The sequence below is a fragment of the Salmo salar genome, chromosome ssa12, assembly GCF_905237065.1.
Source record: "Salmo salar chromosome ssa12, Ssal_v3.1, whole genome shotgun sequence".
Classification (NCBI taxonomy): Eukaryota; Metazoa; Chordata; class Actinopteri; order Salmoniformes; family Salmonidae; genus Salmo; species Salmo salar.
Window position 1 is genome coordinate 56,326,389 of NC_059453.1, and position 19,661 is coordinate 56,346,049.

A 19,661-nucleotide genomic window follows, 5' to 3' on the forward strand; every position below is an offset into this window, starting at 1 on the left:
AAAAAAGCCAGACTACGGTTTGCAACTGCACATGGGGACAAAGATTGTACTTTTTGGAGAAATGTCCTCTGGTCTGATGAAACAAAAATAGAACTGCTTGGCCATAATGACCATCGTTATGTTTGCAGGAAAAAGGGGGAGGCTTGCATGCCGAAGAACACCCTCTCAACCGTGAAGGGCAGGGGTGGCAGCATCATGTTGTGGGGGTGCTTTGCTGCAGGAGGGACTGGTGCACTTCACAAAATAGATGGCATCATGAGGGAGGAAGATTATGTGGATATATTGAAGCAACATCTCAAGACATCAGTCAGGAAGTTGAAGCTTGGTCACAAATGGGTCTTCCAACTGGACAATGACCCCAAGCATATTTCTAAAGTTGTGGCAAAATGGATTAAGGACAACAAAGTAAAGGTACTGGAGTGGCCATCAAAGTCCTGACCTCAATCTTATAGAAAATGTGTGGGCAGAACTGAAAACCATGTGCGAGCAAGGAGGCCTACAAATCTGACTCAGTTACACCAGCTCTGTCTGAAGAATGGGCCAAAATTCACCCAACTTATCGTGGTAAGCTTGTGGAAGGCTACCCGAAATGTTTGACCAAAGTTAAACAATTTAAAGGCAATGCTACCAAATACTAATTGAGTGTATGTAAACTTCTGACCCACTGGGAATGTGACGAAATAAATCTCTACTATTATTCTGACAAGACAATGAATTGTTACTAGGATTAAATGTCCGGAATTGTGAAAAACTGAGTTTAAATGTATTTGACTAAGGTGTATGTAAACTTCCGACTTCAGCTTATATATATATATATATATATGCGAGAGAGTGCCTTCGGAAAGTATTCAGACCACCTGACTTTTCACATTTTGTTACATTACAGCCTTATTCTAAAATTGATTAAATTGTGTTTTCTTGTCATCAATCAACACACAATACCCCATAATGACAAAGTAAAACAGGTATTTTGAAAGTTTAGCAAATTTTTACTCCGTACTTTGTTGAAGCACCTTTGGCATCGACTACAGCTTTGAGTCTTCTTGGGTATGACGCTACAAGCTTGGCACACCTGTATTTGGGAATTTTCTCCCATTCTTCTCTGCAGATCCTCTCAAGCTCTGTCAGGTTGGATGGGGAGCGTTGCTGATCAGGTTCAAGTCCGGGCTCTAATTGGGCCACTCAAGGACATTCAGAGAATTGTCCCGAAGCCACTCCTGCATTGTCTTGGCTGTGTGCTTAGGGTTGTGGTCCTCTTGGAAGGTGAACCTTCGCCCCAGTCTGAGGTCCTGAGCACTCTGGAGCAGGTTTTCATCAAGGATCTCTCTGTACTTTACCCCGTTCATCTTTCCCTCGATCCTGACCGCTGAAAAACATCCCCACAGCATGATGCTGCCACCACCATGCTTCACCGTAGGGATGGTGCCAGGTTTTCTCCAGACATGACGCTTGGCATTTAGGTCGAAGAGTTTAAACCTGGTTTCATCAGACCAGAGAATCTTGTTTCTCATGGTCTGAGAGTCTTTATGGGCCTTTTGGCAAACTCCAAGTGGGCTGTCATGTGCCTTTTACTGAGGAGTGGCTTACGTCTGGCCACTCTACCATAAAGGCCTGATTGGTGGAGTGCTGCAGAGATGGTTGTCCTTCTGGAAGGTTCTCCCATCTCCACAGAGGAACTCTAGAGTTCTTTCAGAGTGACCATAGGGTTCTTGGTCACCTCCCTGACCAAGGCCCTTCTCCCTGCTTGCTCCGTTTGGCCGTGCGGCCAGCTCTAGGAAGAGTCTTGCTGGTTCCAAACTTCTTCCATTTAAGAATAATGGAGGGCACTGTGTTTTTGGGGACCTTCAATGCTGCAGAAATGCTGCAGAAATGTTTTGCTATCCTTCCCCAGATCTGTACCTCGACACAATCCTGTCTCGGAGCTCTACGGACAATTCCTTTGACCTCATGGCTTGGATTTTGCTGTAACATGCATTGTCAACTGTGGGACCTTTTACAGACAGTTGTGTACATTTCCAAATCATGTCCAATCAATTTCATTTACCACAGCTGGACTCCAATCAAGTTGTAGAAAAATCTCAAGGATGATCAATGGAAACTGGATGCACCTGAGCTCAGTTTTGAGTCTCATAGCAAAGGGTCTGAATATGTATGTAAATAACGTATTTCTGTTTTTTATTTGTAATACAGTAATTTCTCAACCTGTTTTCAATTTGTCGTTTTGGGATATTGTGAATAGATTGCTGAGGATTTTTTTGTTGTTGTATTTTATCCATTTTAGAATGAGACTGTAACGTAACAACATTTGGAAAAAATCAAGGGGTCTGAATGTTTTCTGAAGGCACTGTTTAAATAAATATATATATTATGTAACCACATACACATTTAAACACACACATAAACCCTCTCAAATTCCCCCTCATTTCTTGGCATGTCAACATTTAGCAAACTATTATTTGTGCAGAGATTGTGTTACTTTATAACAGTCATTTTCAGGGAAATGTATTTTAATTCAATTCGTGAATTGAATACAGAGGTGCATGTTTCAATTCATGAAATTATTTTCCATCGTTTTTCCTGATGTGATACATTGAATAAAGGTAAATAAATCTGAAACTGATCAAGAAAAACAATCTCTCACAAATACACATAAAAAGGTAGCATCTCCAATGTGTTGAGAGAAATAATGCAATATGAGTTTACCTCAATATATCTGGCTATCAGTATTCAAATACACACTGAGGAAAATGTTGCATTATTATTTCATTGTCACACAACATAGAATCTGGAAGATTGTATGCAAAATGATATGTCCATTCTCTGATAACATGACATATTTCAAAACAATTGAACACATTGGATATGGATGAAGTATGATACATTTGACAATGGCAATCACTACATTATCATTCTGCTCATTATACTTCTAAGGACCAATATAAAGGCTCTGCAAGGAGTCTTCTGCCATTCCCCTGGAACTGCATGACCCCCTTTTAGCTATGCTGTGGGGTTCATGGTCCTTTTAGAATGCATGGCTAGTTGGCTACATAATAGAACAGTTAGTACATAATCACACAACAAACCATAGTGTATGACGTGACAAAAAAACTATGAGAATAAATAGGATACATCGAACTTAACAAATATAAACTCAGGAAAAAAAGAAACGTCCCTTTTACAGGACCCTGTCTTTCAAAGATAATTTGTAAATATTCAAATAACTTCACAGATCTTCATTGTAAAGGGTTTAAACACTATTTCCCATGCTTGTTCAATGAACCATAAACAATTAATGAACATGCACCTGTGGAATGGTCATTAAGACACTAACAGCTTACAGACAGTAGGCAATTAAGGTCACAGTTATGAAAACTTAGGACACTAAAGAGGCCATTCTACTGACTCTGAAAAACACCAAAAGAAAGATGCCCAGGGTCCCTGCTCATCTGCGTGAACGTGCATTAGGCATGCTGCAAGGAGGCATGAGGACTGCAGATGTGGCCAAGGCAATAAATTGCAATGTCCGTACTGTGAGATGCCTAAGACAGCACTACAGGGAGACAGGACGGACAGCTGATCGTCCTCGCAGTGGCAGACTGTGTAACAACACCTGCACAGGATCGGTACATCCGAACATCACACCTGCGGGACAGGTACAGGATGGCAACAACAACTGCCCGAGTTACACCAGGAACGCACAATCCCTCCATCAGTGCTCAGACTGTCCACAATAGGTTGAGAGAGGCTGGACTGAGGGCTTGTAGGCCTGTTGTAAGTCAGGTCCTCACGAGACATCACCAGCAACAACGTCGCCTATGGGCACAAACCCACCGTCGCTGGACCAGACAGGACTGGCAAAAAGTGCTCTTCACTGACGAGTCGTGGTTTTGTCTCACCAGGGGTGATGGTCGAATTAGTGTTTATCGTCGAAAGAATGAACGTTACACCGAGGCCTGTACTCTGGAGCGGGACCGATTTGGAGGGTCCGTCATGGTTTGGGGCGGTGTGTCATCATCGGACTGAGGTTGTTGTCATTGCAGGCAATCTCAACGCTGTGCGTTACAGGGAAGACATCCTCCTCCCTCATGTGGTACCCTTCCTGCAGGCTCATCCTGACATGACCCTCCAGCATGACAATGCCACCAGCCATATTGCTCGTTCTATGCGGGATTTCCTGCAAGACAGGAATGTCAGTGTTCTGCCATGGCCAGCAAAGAGCCTGGTTCTCAATCCCATTGAGCACGTCTGGGACCTGTTGGATTGAGGGCTAGGGCCATTCCCCCCCAGAAATGTCTGGGAACATGCAGGTGCCTTGGTGGAAGAGTGGGGTAACATCTCACAGCAAGAACTGGCACATCTGGTGCAGTCCATGAGGAGGAGATGCACTGCAGTACTTAATGCAGCTGGTGGCCACACCAGATACTGACTGTTACTTTTGATTTTGATCCCCCTTTGTTCAGGGACACATTATTCCATTTATGTTAGTCACATGTCTGTGGAACTTGTTCAGTTTATGTCTCAGTTTTTGAATCTGTTATGTTCATGAAAATATTTACACATGTTAAGTTTGCTGAAAACAAACGCAGCTGACAGTGAGAGGACGTTTCTTTTTTTGCTGAGTTTATGATACATGTGGTATGATGAATTTACCAATATTATCTCTGTACAGTTCTATGTACAGTTCTATGTCCTCATTATTTCAAATTAATTTGAGCCGTCCAATTGAACGTTCTGATGTTTTGCTCATTTTGACACATTATCATTAATGTTCTGACGACCTCATTTCACCACATTAAACTGTCCTAACGAATTTTATGTCAGCAGATGATGTATGAAAAAAAACAGTGTCCAGGTACACCGTAGGACTTACAAACGATATTTGTTACAAACTCAACATCAATAATCCCAGGCAGAAAAAGCATTAAGAGCACAAGAGCATTTTGCATGATGAGTATAACAAAGATTTTGGTTTCTCCATGGGATAGATTTAGTCAGTCGACTGACTGTTTTGGCCGATATCTCCTCACATTGACTGTCTACAGACAATGCTCCAGTGGCAGTTTATATTGCGTGCATGCTTTAGAAACCATACGACACAGCATAAGCACTTACGTCTTTTGTTTCAACGTTTTCTGGGGTTAACCATACAGATGGGAACTGTTAGCTACCCCTCTCTCTGCCTAACTAACCCCTTCCTTACCCCTAATCCTTCTGCTCCAGAGAACGTAGGCCGGTTAGTCACGCCCGCCAAAAAACTTGAGGACACTATTCGCCTGGCCGAGCTAGTCATAGAGGTCCTCCAGCAGAACCAGGAGCATCATGCGGAGGTGAGTGGGTAACTCCTCCTCTTCTCCTCCTCTCATCCCTCTCTTTATCTATCTCACTTCTTTACCTCCTCCGACACCTGGGCATGGAGGAGGGAGCTAGTCTATTCCTTCCTGACACCTGTTCATATATAGCGCTGTCTTTGTGCATGGGTAACTTAAAGAATAAAAAAAATGTCATCAAAGATTTAATACACAGGTAGAAATCCTTAATGGGAGATGAATAATGGATGTTAACATTGTACCAGTGCACTATTTTTACCAAAGGAGGCATTTTAAAGTGGGAGAGTGGTGAAGTGTGCCGTTCCCTTCTCCACTGACTCAAAATGCATAACCCCAGTGGTGCAATGCTACATAAAACATTGGTTACCTTGAAAGATGGTAATGCCTGATTTGATTTCAGCTTATTGTGTACAGTAGAGTACAGAACATTACAGGTAGCTCTAATGTAGGCTAGCTGCTCCTAGTCATGCTGTACAGTAGGTGAAGCATGCTCATTCAGTGTTACTTTAGCTGAGAAGCTGGAACATGAAATAGAAACAGCACTAAATAGGTTTCCCTTTTCCTCTGTATTTGCCTAAAAGTATAATAAATGAATGTAAAAGCATGATGAGCATGTATAGAAGATCTACAGGTGATCCTATGGGATCAATAAGATGAATGCAGATAAGCAGATGTATTCTATCTCTCTGACATATGCTTGACAGGCTGCAGTCACAAGTTCTGGAGATCAATCGGTACAGTATAATTATTTATCTTTCTCCTCAGACCCATCACAAACCTCCTCTCTCTATCTATCGCATGTTGGCCTGCACAGAGGCTGCCCTTAGTGTTATAAGGCTGAGGGAAATCCACTAGAGAGGGATGGGTGGCTGTTGTGTGTTGGTTCAGAAACATCAGCTAACATGCTGACTGTAACGCACCGCCATACTATAGGCTGCACAACATCCCTTTGATCATAGAGCATGTCCATGGGGCCATAGCGACTAGTCTTCTTCTCTCTAGCAGCATGATGAAGTGAGATATGCCACAGTATACTCTTTGTGGTTCTTTTAGGGTTTGATTGATTCCCAAACTCCACCATGAACATAAATGTGTCTATCCTCTCCTTCCTCCATCCAGCTTTAAGTTCGGGTTTCAAATCGCGGTTCACTCTCTTTGAACATTTAGAACATTCCTCCTCCTTCCGGCTTCTCCTCTTCCATCTCTCAGCTTTCCCTTTTTCCGTCTAAGAATTGTTCCTCCACTCAGTTATCCTTTAAAGAAATGCTTGATGCTATAGATATATTAATGTGACTATCCTCCCTGTGTTTTCACTGTCTGTATGATCGGTGATGTTCGCTCCCTGCAGGGCAAAGAGGTATGTGGTGAGGTTGAATGAGAACCCCCCTCCCCCCTCTAACCCTCTAGTGGTTTGTGCATGTCCAGTAGATGCCCTGCCCCCATTTCTTTGACGTGTGGGTACAGTCCAGGACTGCTCTTTTGGGCTTGTTTTATTGGGACTGTTGTGAATGATGGTGCCTGCTGCAGCACTGGAGCCTGTAACTTCTCTGGCTGATACGGAGCACTGAGCTTGGGCATGCTGTAGAGGCCTGGGCCTTGCCTGTGTTCCCTTCCCCCAACATAGGATGGAACACCCAGTTTACCTGTCCACCCACCACCCCCCCATCCCCACCCACTCCTCTCCCTGAGTCCACACTCTCCCCTGCCCTGTGTATGATGATGATAGTGATGATGATGATGGAGCACAGCTTGGTCTTCTGCCTGTACTGTAGCACCAATAATTTATAGCATTGTAAATAGTCGGGCAGGGGGTGGGCATGTAAGTGGTCAGACAGGTAAGTGAGGACTTGACTGCAGTGCCGTCCCCCTGCGCTGTGCTAGCTATAGTCCCTCTATGGCAGATGTTTTTCCAGGGGTATCGATTCAATATGGAATAAAAGCATGCAGCATAACAGGAATGATTATTCGTCCCGTCAAGTTTTTCCAACGATGAGCAGATAACCCAAGCCCAGACTGCAAGCACAGCGGCAAAATCGATAGAAGCAGAAAGGTCAATGGAAATAGACATGGAAAAATACCTCTTTCTGGCCTACTAAGTTCCATTGTTTACCCTAACTAGTAGTCCCAAAATATCTGGGAAAACCATATCAAGATCACTGGTTTGTCCAGAAATTGTCCCTCTGGAAACCCTGTAGCTAGTAGAGAAGCTATGTGCTGCAGTCTGCGGTCAGTGTGCCTACTTCCTATTATATGGCTGAGAGCAGTGCATGGACATGACCTGTGTCACATTCACATCTAATGAGGAGTGTTCTGTTGGTATGGCAACGATGTGAATGGTGGAAACCCGAGGTCCTTCCTGGTCCTGGTGAGCATGTAGGGAGTTTTCCACCTCAGTCTGCATGAGAAAAGGCACCACCCCCCCCCCCACCCCCGGCTGTGACCCTCCCTCAATCTAGAGATATCTGATCAATGATCAATGAATAGAACAGAATGGACCAGCTTCATGATGTCATTACGCTATTACTGGCTTTGTGTATAAATGTATTGTAAACTTGTTCTCACGTTGGTGGGAGGCTATCTAAGGTTTCAATTAGCCTCGACCCCTTTAGTCTTCACCAGAAAGAGCTGTGGATTGGTTTTACTCATTCATGGAGAACACGTGGGTTTGCAAGGCTACAGACATCCATTACTACAGCTAACTGCGTATAATCACTACATTTAATGGTCCACCTACCTACACATGATATATCAGTCCACAGTGCTATGCTGGCGTGGGGTTTGTTAGAGCTCTGATTAGCTCCAGTACGTGTGTGATCCTCCCGAGTCTGCTCTGCTCCCTCTCTGTCCTGCTTGCTCTACCTCACATCCTCACACCCTGACTGGGGCTTGTGTTCACCGTTCACCCCCTCCTTGGTTCTGTCCCTGTCCTGTCCGTGGTATCTGTGTGTGTCTAGGCCTTTGCCTGGTGGTCTGACCTGATGACGGAGCACGCTGAGACCTTCCTGGCCATGTACGCCGTGGACATGGACGCTGCTCTGGAGATCCAGTCTCCTGAGAGCTGGGACAGCTTCCCTCTCTTCCAGCTGCTCAACGACTTCCTCCGAACTGACTGTATGTTTCATGTTTCTCTTCTATATACACCAATGGCCCTCTCCAACTAATAAACATTAAGGAACAAGTTAGACTTGGAATGTGAAAGGGCTTAACCACCCATTCAAAAGTTTTTACCCACCTTAAATAGCTAAAAGTGGTTCTAGCTTTTTTCCCCCAGGAAACATAGATAGACGTAGGATAGGGAAAGGGGGATACCTAGTCAGTTGTACAACTGAATGCATTCAACTGAAATGTGTCTTCCACATTTAAACCAACCCCTCTGAATCAGAGAGGTGCGGGGGACTGCCTTAATCAACATCCAGGTCTTTGGGAGCTCAGGGAACAGTGGGTTAACTGCCTTGCTCATTGGGAGAATGACAGATTTTCCACTTGTCAGCTTGGGGATTTGATCCAGCAAACTTTCGGTTACTGGCGCAACGCTCTTACCACTGCTGCCCATGTGTTGGCCACTCTTCCATTCAGACCAGATTCAATCAATCAAATGTATTTATAAAGCCCTTCTTACATCAACTGATGTCACAATGTGCTGTAGAGAAACCCAGCCTAAAACCCCAAACAGCAAGCAATGCAGGTATTTGAAGCACGGTGGCAAGATGTTTAAATGTTCATAGATGACCAGCAGGGTCAAATAATAATAATCACAGTGGTTGTCGAGGGTGCAACAGGTCAGCACCTCAGGAGTAAATGTCAGTTGGCTTTTCATAGCCGATCATTGAGAGTATCTCTACCGCTCCTGCTGTCTCTAGAGAGTTGAAAACAGCAGGTCTGGGACAGGTAGCACGTCAGGTGAACAGGTTCCATAGCCACAGGCAGAACTGTTGAAACTGGAGCAGCAGCACGGCCAGGTGGGCTGGGGACAGCAAGGAGTCATCATGCCAGGTAGTCCTGACGCATGGTCCCAGGGCTCAGGTCCTCAGAAAGAAAGAAAGAAAGAAAGAAAGAAAGAAAGAAAGAAAGAAAGAAAGAAAGAAAGAAAGAAAGAAAGAAAGAAAGAAAGAAAGAAAGAAAGAAAGAAAGAAAGAATTAGAGAGAGCATACCCAAATTCACACAGGACACCGAATAAGACAGGAGAAATACTCCAGATATAACAGACTGACCCTAGCGCCCCGACACATAAACTATTGGAGCATAAATACTGGAGGCTGAGATGAGAGGTCGGGGAGACACTGTGGCCCCGTCCGACGATACCCCCAGGACAGGGCCAAACAGGTAGGATATAATCCCACCCACTTTGCCAAAGCACAGCCCCCACACCAATAGAGGGATATCTTCAACCACCAACTTACCATCCTGAGACAAGGCCGAGTATAGTAAAACAATAAAACACACACTGTACTGTGCCACACACACACGGCTTGGTCCTGCGCCTCTGAGAAGTTTATGCTATAATATCAATATGGTATTCTCGCTCTCTCTCTCTTCTGCCTAGATCACTGCCCCTCTGTAGTGTTTATAGCTATAATAACTATATAACAATATATATGTAGTTATAATCTCTCTATTCTCTCTCTTCTTCTGCTTCTAGATCACCTGTGCAATGGGAAATTCCACAAACACCTGCAGGACCTCTATGCTCCCCTGGTGGTTAGATATGTGGACCTGATGGAGTCCTCCATCGCTCAGTCTATCACCAGGGGCTTTGAGGGAGAGTCCTGGGTGCCTGTAAAGTAAGGGGCCGTCCTTCCTCACACTAACTGTCTGGTCTAGGAGAGGCCAGGAGAGAGACACTCCTACAAGACTACTATATTTAGGAGAGCAGTCATGTTGTTCACTCCTTATTGACTGCCTCAGCACACTCCTCAGCCAGAGCAGTTTGAGGAGAGTAATAGATAAGGAGTTTATTTTCTGATAAGGAAAACCTATCCCAAAAGGCATTCATAAAACGTTTATTAGGAGACATAGGTCTCGGAAATTAGTTTTTCGAACTCCAGAAACAAATTAAACCTGAATATGATGGTAGCTATGACTCATACGGTATTATTAAAAAAATATTAGTTTTGTGATTAGAAGCTTCAAGCTTTAGCGGATATTGTGCGGTAAACTTGCAAAAGTGCAACGGGCAATACTGTGCCACATTCGGGACCCTCATCCCAGACTAGGTCACATGTAGTTTAGTTGAAGTCAATCTCCAATATTTCCATCCTTTTGTTTTGTGGACTAACGCTCATAGTGTGTGCTTTGAAATGTCACTAGGGACAGAAGCTCTCCAGTGTATTTTGTGTTGCTAATTTGCTCTTTTTCACTTTATAACCAATACTTATTGATTTGTCATGCCATTTACATTTGCGTTGCTTTCTTTTAAATGAAGCTCTTTACAAAGCTCTATACCTCAAAGGAAAATACATATTTATAGACAATAGGTCTTTTGGATAACTTTGCTCTTTTGCCTTACTGCTCCTTTTATATATATATGTATATGCATACAATCCACCGCTTATTCTGAATGTAGTAGGTCCTCTTTTTGTATGTGCTTCAGAAAACAACTGCTTCTCTAACTGTTGCTCTTGTCTGTGTGTGCTACTTTTACATATTATGTCTGAAGATGATCCGTTTCTTTGTGTGACTTCTCCTCTTGTGTTCTGGATTTGATTACTTTTACTGCACAGTTTCACATGGCTTTGAACTGCAGCAGCATCCACATTACCACTGTTCTGGATTTATTTTGTTCTTTTTGTCTGTCTCTTCTGCAGGAGTTTGACAAGTAATCTGCCCAATGTGAATCTCCAAATACCAAATGTCAACCTCCAAATTCCCAAAGTACCAAATCTGCCGCCAGTAGCAGGACTATCAGTTAACCTTCCAACAATGCCTAGTTTTTCCACCCCGTCATGGATGGCTGCTATCTATGACCCTGAGTGTGTATTCAACTAGTTCACCTTAGATTTATGTGCATCAGCAACTTGTTGCCTTGGTATGAAGATGTCCCCTAGGTCCCCTTGTCGCAGGTCATTGACAATAAAAGGCCAAATTAAAATATTGATTTAGATTTCGAAATGTCTTTGCCAATGACCTGCTTAGGTATTATGTGAGGGAAGATAGCTTTTCTTGGTCAACTACATAGGCTAGTGCACACCACACACATTACAGACGCATTACAGATACCATTCCGTTCCTCAAATAAAATCTGGGGTGAACAGTCTTTACCGATCCTGTCATGTTCATGCCAAGAGCACTGCAAGGGGGTTACGCACAGTAGTTTAGGCTTGTTTAAATTTTAGACTTGTTTGTTCTTGAAATGAGTGGCTATTTGACAAGCTCTCATTTCCTCTCAACATGCATGCAGTTGAGCTGTGAGGTATAGAGATACAGATCCAAACCATGTTTCACTGGAAGTTTTGGGCTTGTTGCACTGAAATTTATTGTAACAGTGGACATTATGATAATCTGGAATTTTCTGTTCAATGTGTATCTCTCCGCCTCTCTCCTACAGTTTTCACTAGCTGTAAAGAATGCAGTGGTTAGTCCGTAGTGCTCATGAAAATGTGACTGTACCAGTGATTGCTTATGTAAGTTACAGTTGAACATCGCATCAGCACCCTGTGTGAATACCGCTGGTCCTGGCTCACATGACTGTCTGTGGCCAGTGGGATAGGGTGGGCGGGGTCAGGTGGTCAAAGGGTGGAATCATAGAAATTGAATCACAAGAATGGACATCCCCATTCTAGTCAATGGGTATTTCTGTTCTAGTGGTTTTATTTCTATAGTTGGGGTGGGTAAGTGGGTAGAGATTCTTCCCGGTGGTAACTGGGTGGGTGGATTGTTCGTTCGATGCTCCGAAGCAACCACCACTTCAGTGCAGCTGGCATCCAACGCAGTAGAGATCTGCCCCCTCTCCTGTCCTCCTTTCCTCTTCTCCTCCTTTTCCTGCATCCCCCTATCCCAGTCAGCTCTACCCAGGATGGCAGCACCTTCAGACAGGACTGCATGGTGTGTTTAATAGCTACTGTACTGTAGGATACCCACCCAGTACCACCAGCCTGAGGACATGGGGGGAGGAGGGTGGGGGGGGGTGAGAGAGTGGGCTGCTCTTTTGGAGTTATTTTCTGTGATTGATCATGTATACTCCAAACAAATCCAAGTTCAATAGAGATAAATGAAACCTACTTTTGAACACACAATGATAGCCATGTTTCAAGACACGCCCTCCCTCACCTCTCCACTCCCCTGTGTTGTATTACAGACACAAGTCAGTGTGTGCGATATCTGCAGTGACTATCCTGCATGAACCCACTCCACACCTAAAAGGTTATTAATAACCAAGTGCGACAGCATGGTTATTGAAATGTTATTTTCAACCCTGTCCTCTTATTTTTCCCATACACTGGCTGTCTGTCTAAAGTGATGATTTGTTATTTATAAGTGAAGTTAATATGAGGGAAATTACTCTGAAACAGTCGGCCGGTGTGTGGTCAGAATAAAGGACCTTTGACCCCAGTGTTGAGATGTGGGTGACCAGCATCCTCCTCTACATCCCCCTGACCCCTCTATCTTCTGTGACCTTTGGTTTCTGACCTGTGTGTGTTTGGGTACCGTGGGTGTGCAGCAATGGCTCTGGGACGTCTGAGGACCTGTTTTGGAAGCTGGAGGCCCTGCAGACCTTCATCAGGGACCTACACTGGCCCGAGGAGGAGTTCGCCAAACACCTGGAGAACCGCATGAAGCTCATGTCCAGCGACATGATTGAGAATTGCGTCAAACGGTGTGTGTGTGTGTGTGTGTTGTGTATGTGTGTGTACTGTCTGTCTGTGTGTGTTATTGTCTGTGTGTTATGTCGGTATTGGTGTGTGTGGGGGTCGGTGTCTGTGTTCATTTCATCAACAATAACTATGACGAGAAATACTTGTCAACGAACTATTTTTCCAGACTAAAACGATGACGATAATGAGACGTGATGCCCTGGAATAAAAACAATAACTATTACAAATTACTTTTCATTTTAGTCAACGAAAATGTGACGAGACGAGACTTCCAAGTGAGACTAATGGACATTTTTATTTGACATGAAGCTCCTTTTCATCTGTTTCGTTCCATTCATAAGCATGCATGCAGAATATTTAATGCAATCCTCTCATTGAAAGAATTGACATCTTTCAGTTGCGTGGTCTGATTGAGCTGATCTGCCCTGCTCTCACCCACACAGCTCCCAGGCGGTCACTTGAGTCACTTGTCAATCTTTTGAACTGATGCGAAGCCAGGACACTTGACTTATAACTAACCTCAACTAGAAACAATGTTTATGGCCTCCTGAGTGGCGCAGTGTTCTAAGGCATTGCAGTGCTTGAGGTGTCACTACAGACCCGGATTCAATACCAGGCTGTGTCACAACTGGCTGTGACCGAGAGTCCCATAGGGTAGCACACAAACAGCGCTGTCTGTGTTAGGGGAGGGTTTGGCTGGGGTGCTTTATTTGGCTCATCACGCTTTAGTGACTCCTTGTGGTGGTCCGGGCTCCTGCAGGTTGACTTGGTCATCAGTTAAATGGTGTTTCCTCTGATACATGCTTCCGGGTTAAGCGGATGGGGTGTTAAGAAGCGCATCATGTTTCTGAGGACACATGGCTCGACCTTCATCTCTCCCGAGCCCGTTGGGGAGTTGCAGTGATGAGACAAGGTCATAAAAGGGGGATAACAATGTTTACTCTCTCTTACTTTCATGTAGGCTATTTTTGCTTTGAATAAATAACATGCGCGCTGTTATGTATTTATCTGTGTTGCCGAATCTTGCGCCACGGTCAGCAAATGCGAGTTGTGGTTGCTTTTTTCCTATGGGAAAAACGAATGCTATTTGTTGACTATTAGTAGTACATTAATATTTCTGGCATTTTAGGAAAGCTCAAATTATCCCCTTTTCAAGAAAACTACTGTTATTTACCACCCTTGACGGTTATGATGGGGAGGAAATGAAAGCTGTAAATTGTTTAACCTGTAGCCAAGGTTTTGTACCCTATATGGTTCAGTATAGCTGTCATGGGTTACAATCTGCTACAATATCAATGTAGCCAGCTAAGTTATACAAGGGGATAGTAAGCCTAGTCGGAAAAGGTTATCTAAATGTGAACATGATGAAGTCAGACGTAGCCTAAATATTCAATATTTAATAGAAAAAAACTATTACATAACTAAAATAGCTGTGACTAAAACAAGACTAAAATTGTCATGAGTTTTAGTCGACTGATAATAACTAAAACTAACTACGGATGAAATGACTGAAATGTGACTGTATTTTAAGACTAAAACTAAAATAGCTGCCAAAATGAACACTGCTGTGTGGTGTTGTGTACTGCCAGTGTTGGTGTGTGGTGTTGTGTACTGCCGGTGTTGGTGTGTGTGTGTCTCGATCATGTGGCTTGACATGAGCCTCTGCCCCAAACTAAATACCATACATTGCATAGAGATGTTCCCTGACGTGTATTGCAGCACTAGGATGGCATTTGAGTCCAAGCTGGCAAAGAGCAGCAGGGGTACAGACTTCCGCATCTCCGCAGCAATATGCACCATGTTCAATGTGATGGTGGATGCGAAGGACCAGTCTTCCAAGCTGTGTGCCATGGAGATGGGCCAGGAGGTAAGACTGTGGCACTACCAATGCAAAGGTTGTGGGTTCAATTCCCAGAAGGGATCACCTACTAAAACTGTACCACCCAAATAGATGAACTGTGTGTTATATTCCTCTTTCAGAAACAGTACCACACCCAGATAGATGAACTGATTGAGGAGAGTGTAAAGGACATGATCCAACTCATGGTGGCAAAGGTACACTTCATTTTTCTTCTTGTCCTCCCTAATGATACCTAACTCGTATTGTGGTTGGCCTCATAGTGCTTTGTGGCACTAGAAAAGTAGACCAAGGTTATTTGTAGTCTGGGATAAATGTTATTATTCATTTGTTTGTTTATTGTTGTTTGTGTGTCTCACAGTTTGTGGTTATTCTGGAGGGTCTGTTGGCCAAGATCTCCCGATACGATGAAGGCACTCTATTCTCATCTTTCATGTCATTCACGGTAAGACTAGGCTTCTCTACTGTATCGCCTCCAATATCATACCAGATGGTACTATGTTTCCGTGAATTATTCTAGGTATATTGGTGACTGCAAATTATGGAATTCTCATATTTTCTTGTCACAATCTGCCTGTAATTTCAGGTGAAAGCTGCCTCAAAGTATGTGGACGTCCCTGTAAGTGTGCCACGGTCCCAGTCGATCTCTGTAAAATGTCAAACCAGTAAAAAAGCTATGTGATCAGAAAGGAAGTACTTATTGTTTACTTAATTCAGATCAAAACACATTATCATGTGTTTGGGGTGATTTAACTGTACTGTGCATAGCTGATACATTCTTCCCACATAACCCCTTCCCACTGCCCCTCCCACCCTGCCTCTATGTCTTTAACACTATTGTACCGTGTGAGTCTGTATAAAGTACATTACATCCTTATTTAATTTAATCGAGTTTTCTCTATTTTTATTTATATTTGTCATATATTTTCAATAAATGTTTACAATCTGCATCCCTGTACATGTGACTAATAAACTCAATCTAATCTAAATCTGATATAAGTTACAGATTAACAATGTCTATGTTTCTGGTGTGTTTGCAGAAGCCTGGGATGGACGTTGCCGACGGTTATGTCACCTGTGTCCGCCATTCTCAGGACATTCTACGAGATAAGGTCAATGAGGAGGTGTATATAGAAAGGTTATTTGATGTAAGTAAGATGCCGTCTCCTCCTGACCAATAGGGAGGGAGCTTCCAGAATGTGGCAAAACAATTGTGACAGGAAAGGGATATTATATGTCACATTTTAAGACCAGGCGCTGTGTGTATGCCTACCACAGCCTGGAACAGAAGAGGCTTGTGTTTTATTATCTTCCTCTATAGGCTTTCTCCTCGTCTCTCCTCTATCTCTTCTTCTCTGTTCTCTGAACCTCTGCTCCTGCCCACTGTATTCTGGTGTGCATTGCCACAGTGCTTTTGGACCTTTGTGGATTGGTTGGATCACTTTTGTTTACAAGCAAAGAGTCCAAGCAAGCACCATCGGGCAGGATTATCAAAAGCAGTGCTCTCTGGGTAAAGAAAGATAAAGAAATGATGCATAGGTCATCTAATAAACTCCAACACTAGGATAGGTAATAACCAACTTTCCCTTTCTATCTAAGTAATACTAAATAATATATAGTATTTTAAAATGCACGTTCACATTTTGAAGCGGTCTTGCTAAGCAAAAGCCATTGATATGAGAGCACTGTCTTACAAGCACATAATCCTTATGTGGTACATTTGAAATAATGTGTCCACCATCTCCGTGAGGTGTACTACAGTGACGTGTGTTTGCTTCATACCCCTGAAATGTATAGACTGTACAGTTTTGTGGTGCACAGGGTGTGTGTGTGTGTGTGTGTGTGTTGGCTTTGTATGTTTGAGAGGCGTGTGGTAATGTGCTGGAGTGGTTTAGTAGGTGTCGGCTGTGTATTTGTGTATTTGAGAGGTAATACTTTGTGCAGTAGCCTACTGTTCCTGCCCTGTCACTGCGTGTGTGTTGGCTATGAGTGTTTGTGAGGTGTGCTGTTATGTGCTAGAGTGGTGTGTATTTTGTGTTTGCAAGGTGTGTTGTACTACTGCGAAGTGTGTTTAATTCCATCTTTAAGGTCAACACTGACTGTCCTTGTCTCACTCCTTGTGTTTCCACACTGCTAAAGAGTACAGCCCCTCCTCCCCACTGTTTCTGATGCGTGATTGTATAGCTGCTTCTAACCTGGCCCTACCCAGCACTACCATGCTTGGCCTGTTCCATGTCTTTTGAGCTGTGGATGTTTTGGTTTTAAATGTTGTATTTCCGTTAGTTTTGGAGTGTCTTTGATGATTACGTTTTGTTTTATTTAAGATTATTTTCCCTCCTAATGCTATTATATTCAATCCATCTTTTTGCATGTGGTGTCTCTGCTGCGTGTCTCTCTCTCTCTCTCTCGCTCTCTCTCTCTCTCTCTCTTTCTTTCTATTCACTCTCTCAATTACTTTCTTTCTTTCTTTATTAACCCCATAACTCCTGCCGCCTCCTCTTTTCTTCAAAAAGTGGCACTTATCTCTAATGTCGCGTTGTTTTAGCACATTATGTTGAATGGCATGATTTCAAGTCAAATAATCTTCCTGTGTACATCTTCTAGCATGACCTTCCACCTCTAAGAGTTATGCCTCAGTCATACTACTATACAACACATACAGCCCACCAACCGCACGCACGCACGCACTCACCCAGCCACCCACGAAGCCACCAAACCCACCTTCCTTCCAGGTCTGCATGCACTGCACGCACATCCTATAGGCTCAACTCGACAGTGTGAAGTGGACAGGCATCCATCCGCTAAAATCTGACCTCAAGCGTCAAGCCAAAACCTCCTGACCAACCAGTCATCTCTACAGGACAAAAACAAACCTGGGTACAATCAAATTAGAGGTAGGGCAATTAGACCAATCAAACCGACCAAAGAAACAACCAAGCCAAGTCCAAACCCAGCCCTTCAGGCCTTTCATTCCTAGCCCTGCCTACTCACTCCACATGACTCAAAGTTGATTTTTTTTCTTTCTGGACGTTCGAAGGAGGACGACAGTTTCCTATCTTCCTTGGTTTATCACTCTTCTTCTCTCATGTGCTGTTCTCTTATAACTTGATCTCTACTATGAATCCTCTGGGTCAATCTTATCCTACACTCTGAATGAATGAAACATTCTTCTAATAAGGTATAAGAAAATAGCACAACTGTCTGCTCCTTGCCTGCCTAACCATTTACTCACTTTGTCATTATGATTTCATTTCGGCAAATGATCGAGTTGAAACGAGACTGTGAAGTTACAGTATGTAGAATGAATGTTCTACAATGTTGTCGTGTTGCTTATATGTATTGAAGAACCTTCACAAGGCTTTAGCGCTGCTCTAGATCATTTGAAGTAAAGCATTTATGATAAATTCCCCTTACAATATACTGTACAAATGGTGTATGGGTATGCCATATTCTGTTCAGTTTAGACATTTACCTACTTAGAACAACTTGGCTCAAGTAGATATTTCTGTCCCTGATTGTACTGGAGACAGAAAGTTCGTGCCAGAAAACATGAAGATTTTATAGTTTTAATGTCTACCTAGCACTACTAATATAACCTGGCAATTTATTAATCATTTCATTGTTTCCCTCTGATTTACTTAGTGCCATGCAGTACTTGGAAAAATGGGAATTCTGAAATAATTAATTGGCTTTTTTCTGAAATAAGTATTTTATGCATGTTCAGTGTGTGTTTATTTCTCCACTGCAGAGAGAGTGTGTGTGTGTGTGTGTGTGTGTGTGTGTGTGTGTGTGTGTGTGTGTGTGTGTGTGTGTGTGTGTGTGTGTGTGTGTGTGTGTGTGTGTGTGTGTGTGTGTGTGTGTGTGTGTGTGTGTGTGTGTGTGTGTGTGTGTGTGTGTGTGTGTGTGTGTCTTTTTTAGAAATGTCTGTCTTGTCTTTCCTGGAAAATACTGTAAATGTCTGTGTGAGTTAGGTGTCGGAAAGTACTTCTCTATGTGTTAGTGTGTTTTGCTTGTAAGACGTGTGTATGTGTTCACTAGAGAACATATCAAACTGCATCTTGATATGCAGAGAGCTCGAGTTTGTGTGTGTTTGTGTTTGCGTCTATGTGTGTGTGTGTTTTGCTGGAGAACGCTGTGTTTGTGTGTGTTGCAGCAATGGTACACAGCCACCATGAACCTGCTGGGGACCTGGCTCACTGAGCGCATGGACCAGCAGCTCCATCTCTACCAGCTCAAGATCCTCATCAGGATCGTCAAGGTAACTCATTGCCAGGGTAGGGGTTGATAGTCTGCACTATAACTCAGCTACTGTAACTATTTTGACACTAGTATCGCTTTATTTGATGGCAAAATGGGAACATGATTGAAAACGTACGTTGCAAACATGTCAAGGTAACAAAAGCCTTGTGCTCACACTGCAGGCCTTAATGCTCAAATCAGTTTTGGAATACTGACTGTACAAACAGCAAGTTACAAGTGACAATTGGATTTGTGTGTGTTCAGACTAGTCATTTGCTGTCATGGCTATGCTAGTTGTCATGGTAATGGCAGGTGTGTGTGTGTGTGTGTGTGTGTGTGTGTGTGTGTGTGTGTGTGTGTGTGTGTGTGTGTGTGTGTGTGTGTGTGTGTGTGTGTGTGTGTGTGTGTGTGTGTGTGTGTGTGTG

The 19,661-nt window shown here is 43.4% G+C and overlaps 1 protein-coding gene across 12 annotated transcripts in view; it reads left to right on the forward strand.

Annotated features, from left to right (window-relative positions):
- LOC106565329 (calcium-dependent secretion activator 1) overlaps positions 1 to 19,661 on the forward strand; it is a 159,228-nt gene that overhangs the window by 135,621 nt on the left and 3,946 nt on the right. For 5 of the 12 annotated variants that reach the window (XM_014132305.2, XM_014132308.2, XM_014132311.2 and 2 more), the window contains 13 exons: positions 5,221 to 5,327; positions 6,032 to 6,061; positions 6,676 to 6,684; positions 8,282 to 8,438; positions 9,968 to 10,109; positions 11,133 to 11,297; positions 12,986 to 13,141; positions 14,859 to 15,006; positions 15,120 to 15,194; positions 15,359 to 15,442; positions 15,584 to 15,616; positions 16,038 to 16,145; positions 19,151 to 19,255. In XM_014132305.2, the coding sequence (XP_013987780.1) occupies positions 5,221 to 5,327; positions 6,032 to 6,061; positions 6,676 to 6,684; positions 8,282 to 8,438; positions 9,968 to 10,109; positions 11,133 to 11,297; positions 12,986 to 13,141; positions 14,859 to 15,006; positions 15,120 to 15,194; positions 15,359 to 15,442; positions 15,584 to 15,616; positions 16,038 to 16,145; positions 19,151 to 19,255 (1,319 nt within the window). The remainder of the gene's footprint in view (positions 1 to 5,220; positions 5,328 to 6,031; positions 6,062 to 6,675; positions 6,685 to 8,281; positions 8,439 to 9,967; positions 10,110 to 11,132; positions 11,298 to 12,985; positions 13,142 to 14,858; positions 15,007 to 15,119; positions 15,195 to 15,358; positions 15,443 to 15,583; positions 15,617 to 16,037; positions 16,146 to 19,150; positions 19,256 to 19,661) is intronic. The other 7 variants (XM_014132309.2, XM_014132312.2, XM_014132314.2 and 4 more) reach the window with 2 other exon arrangements.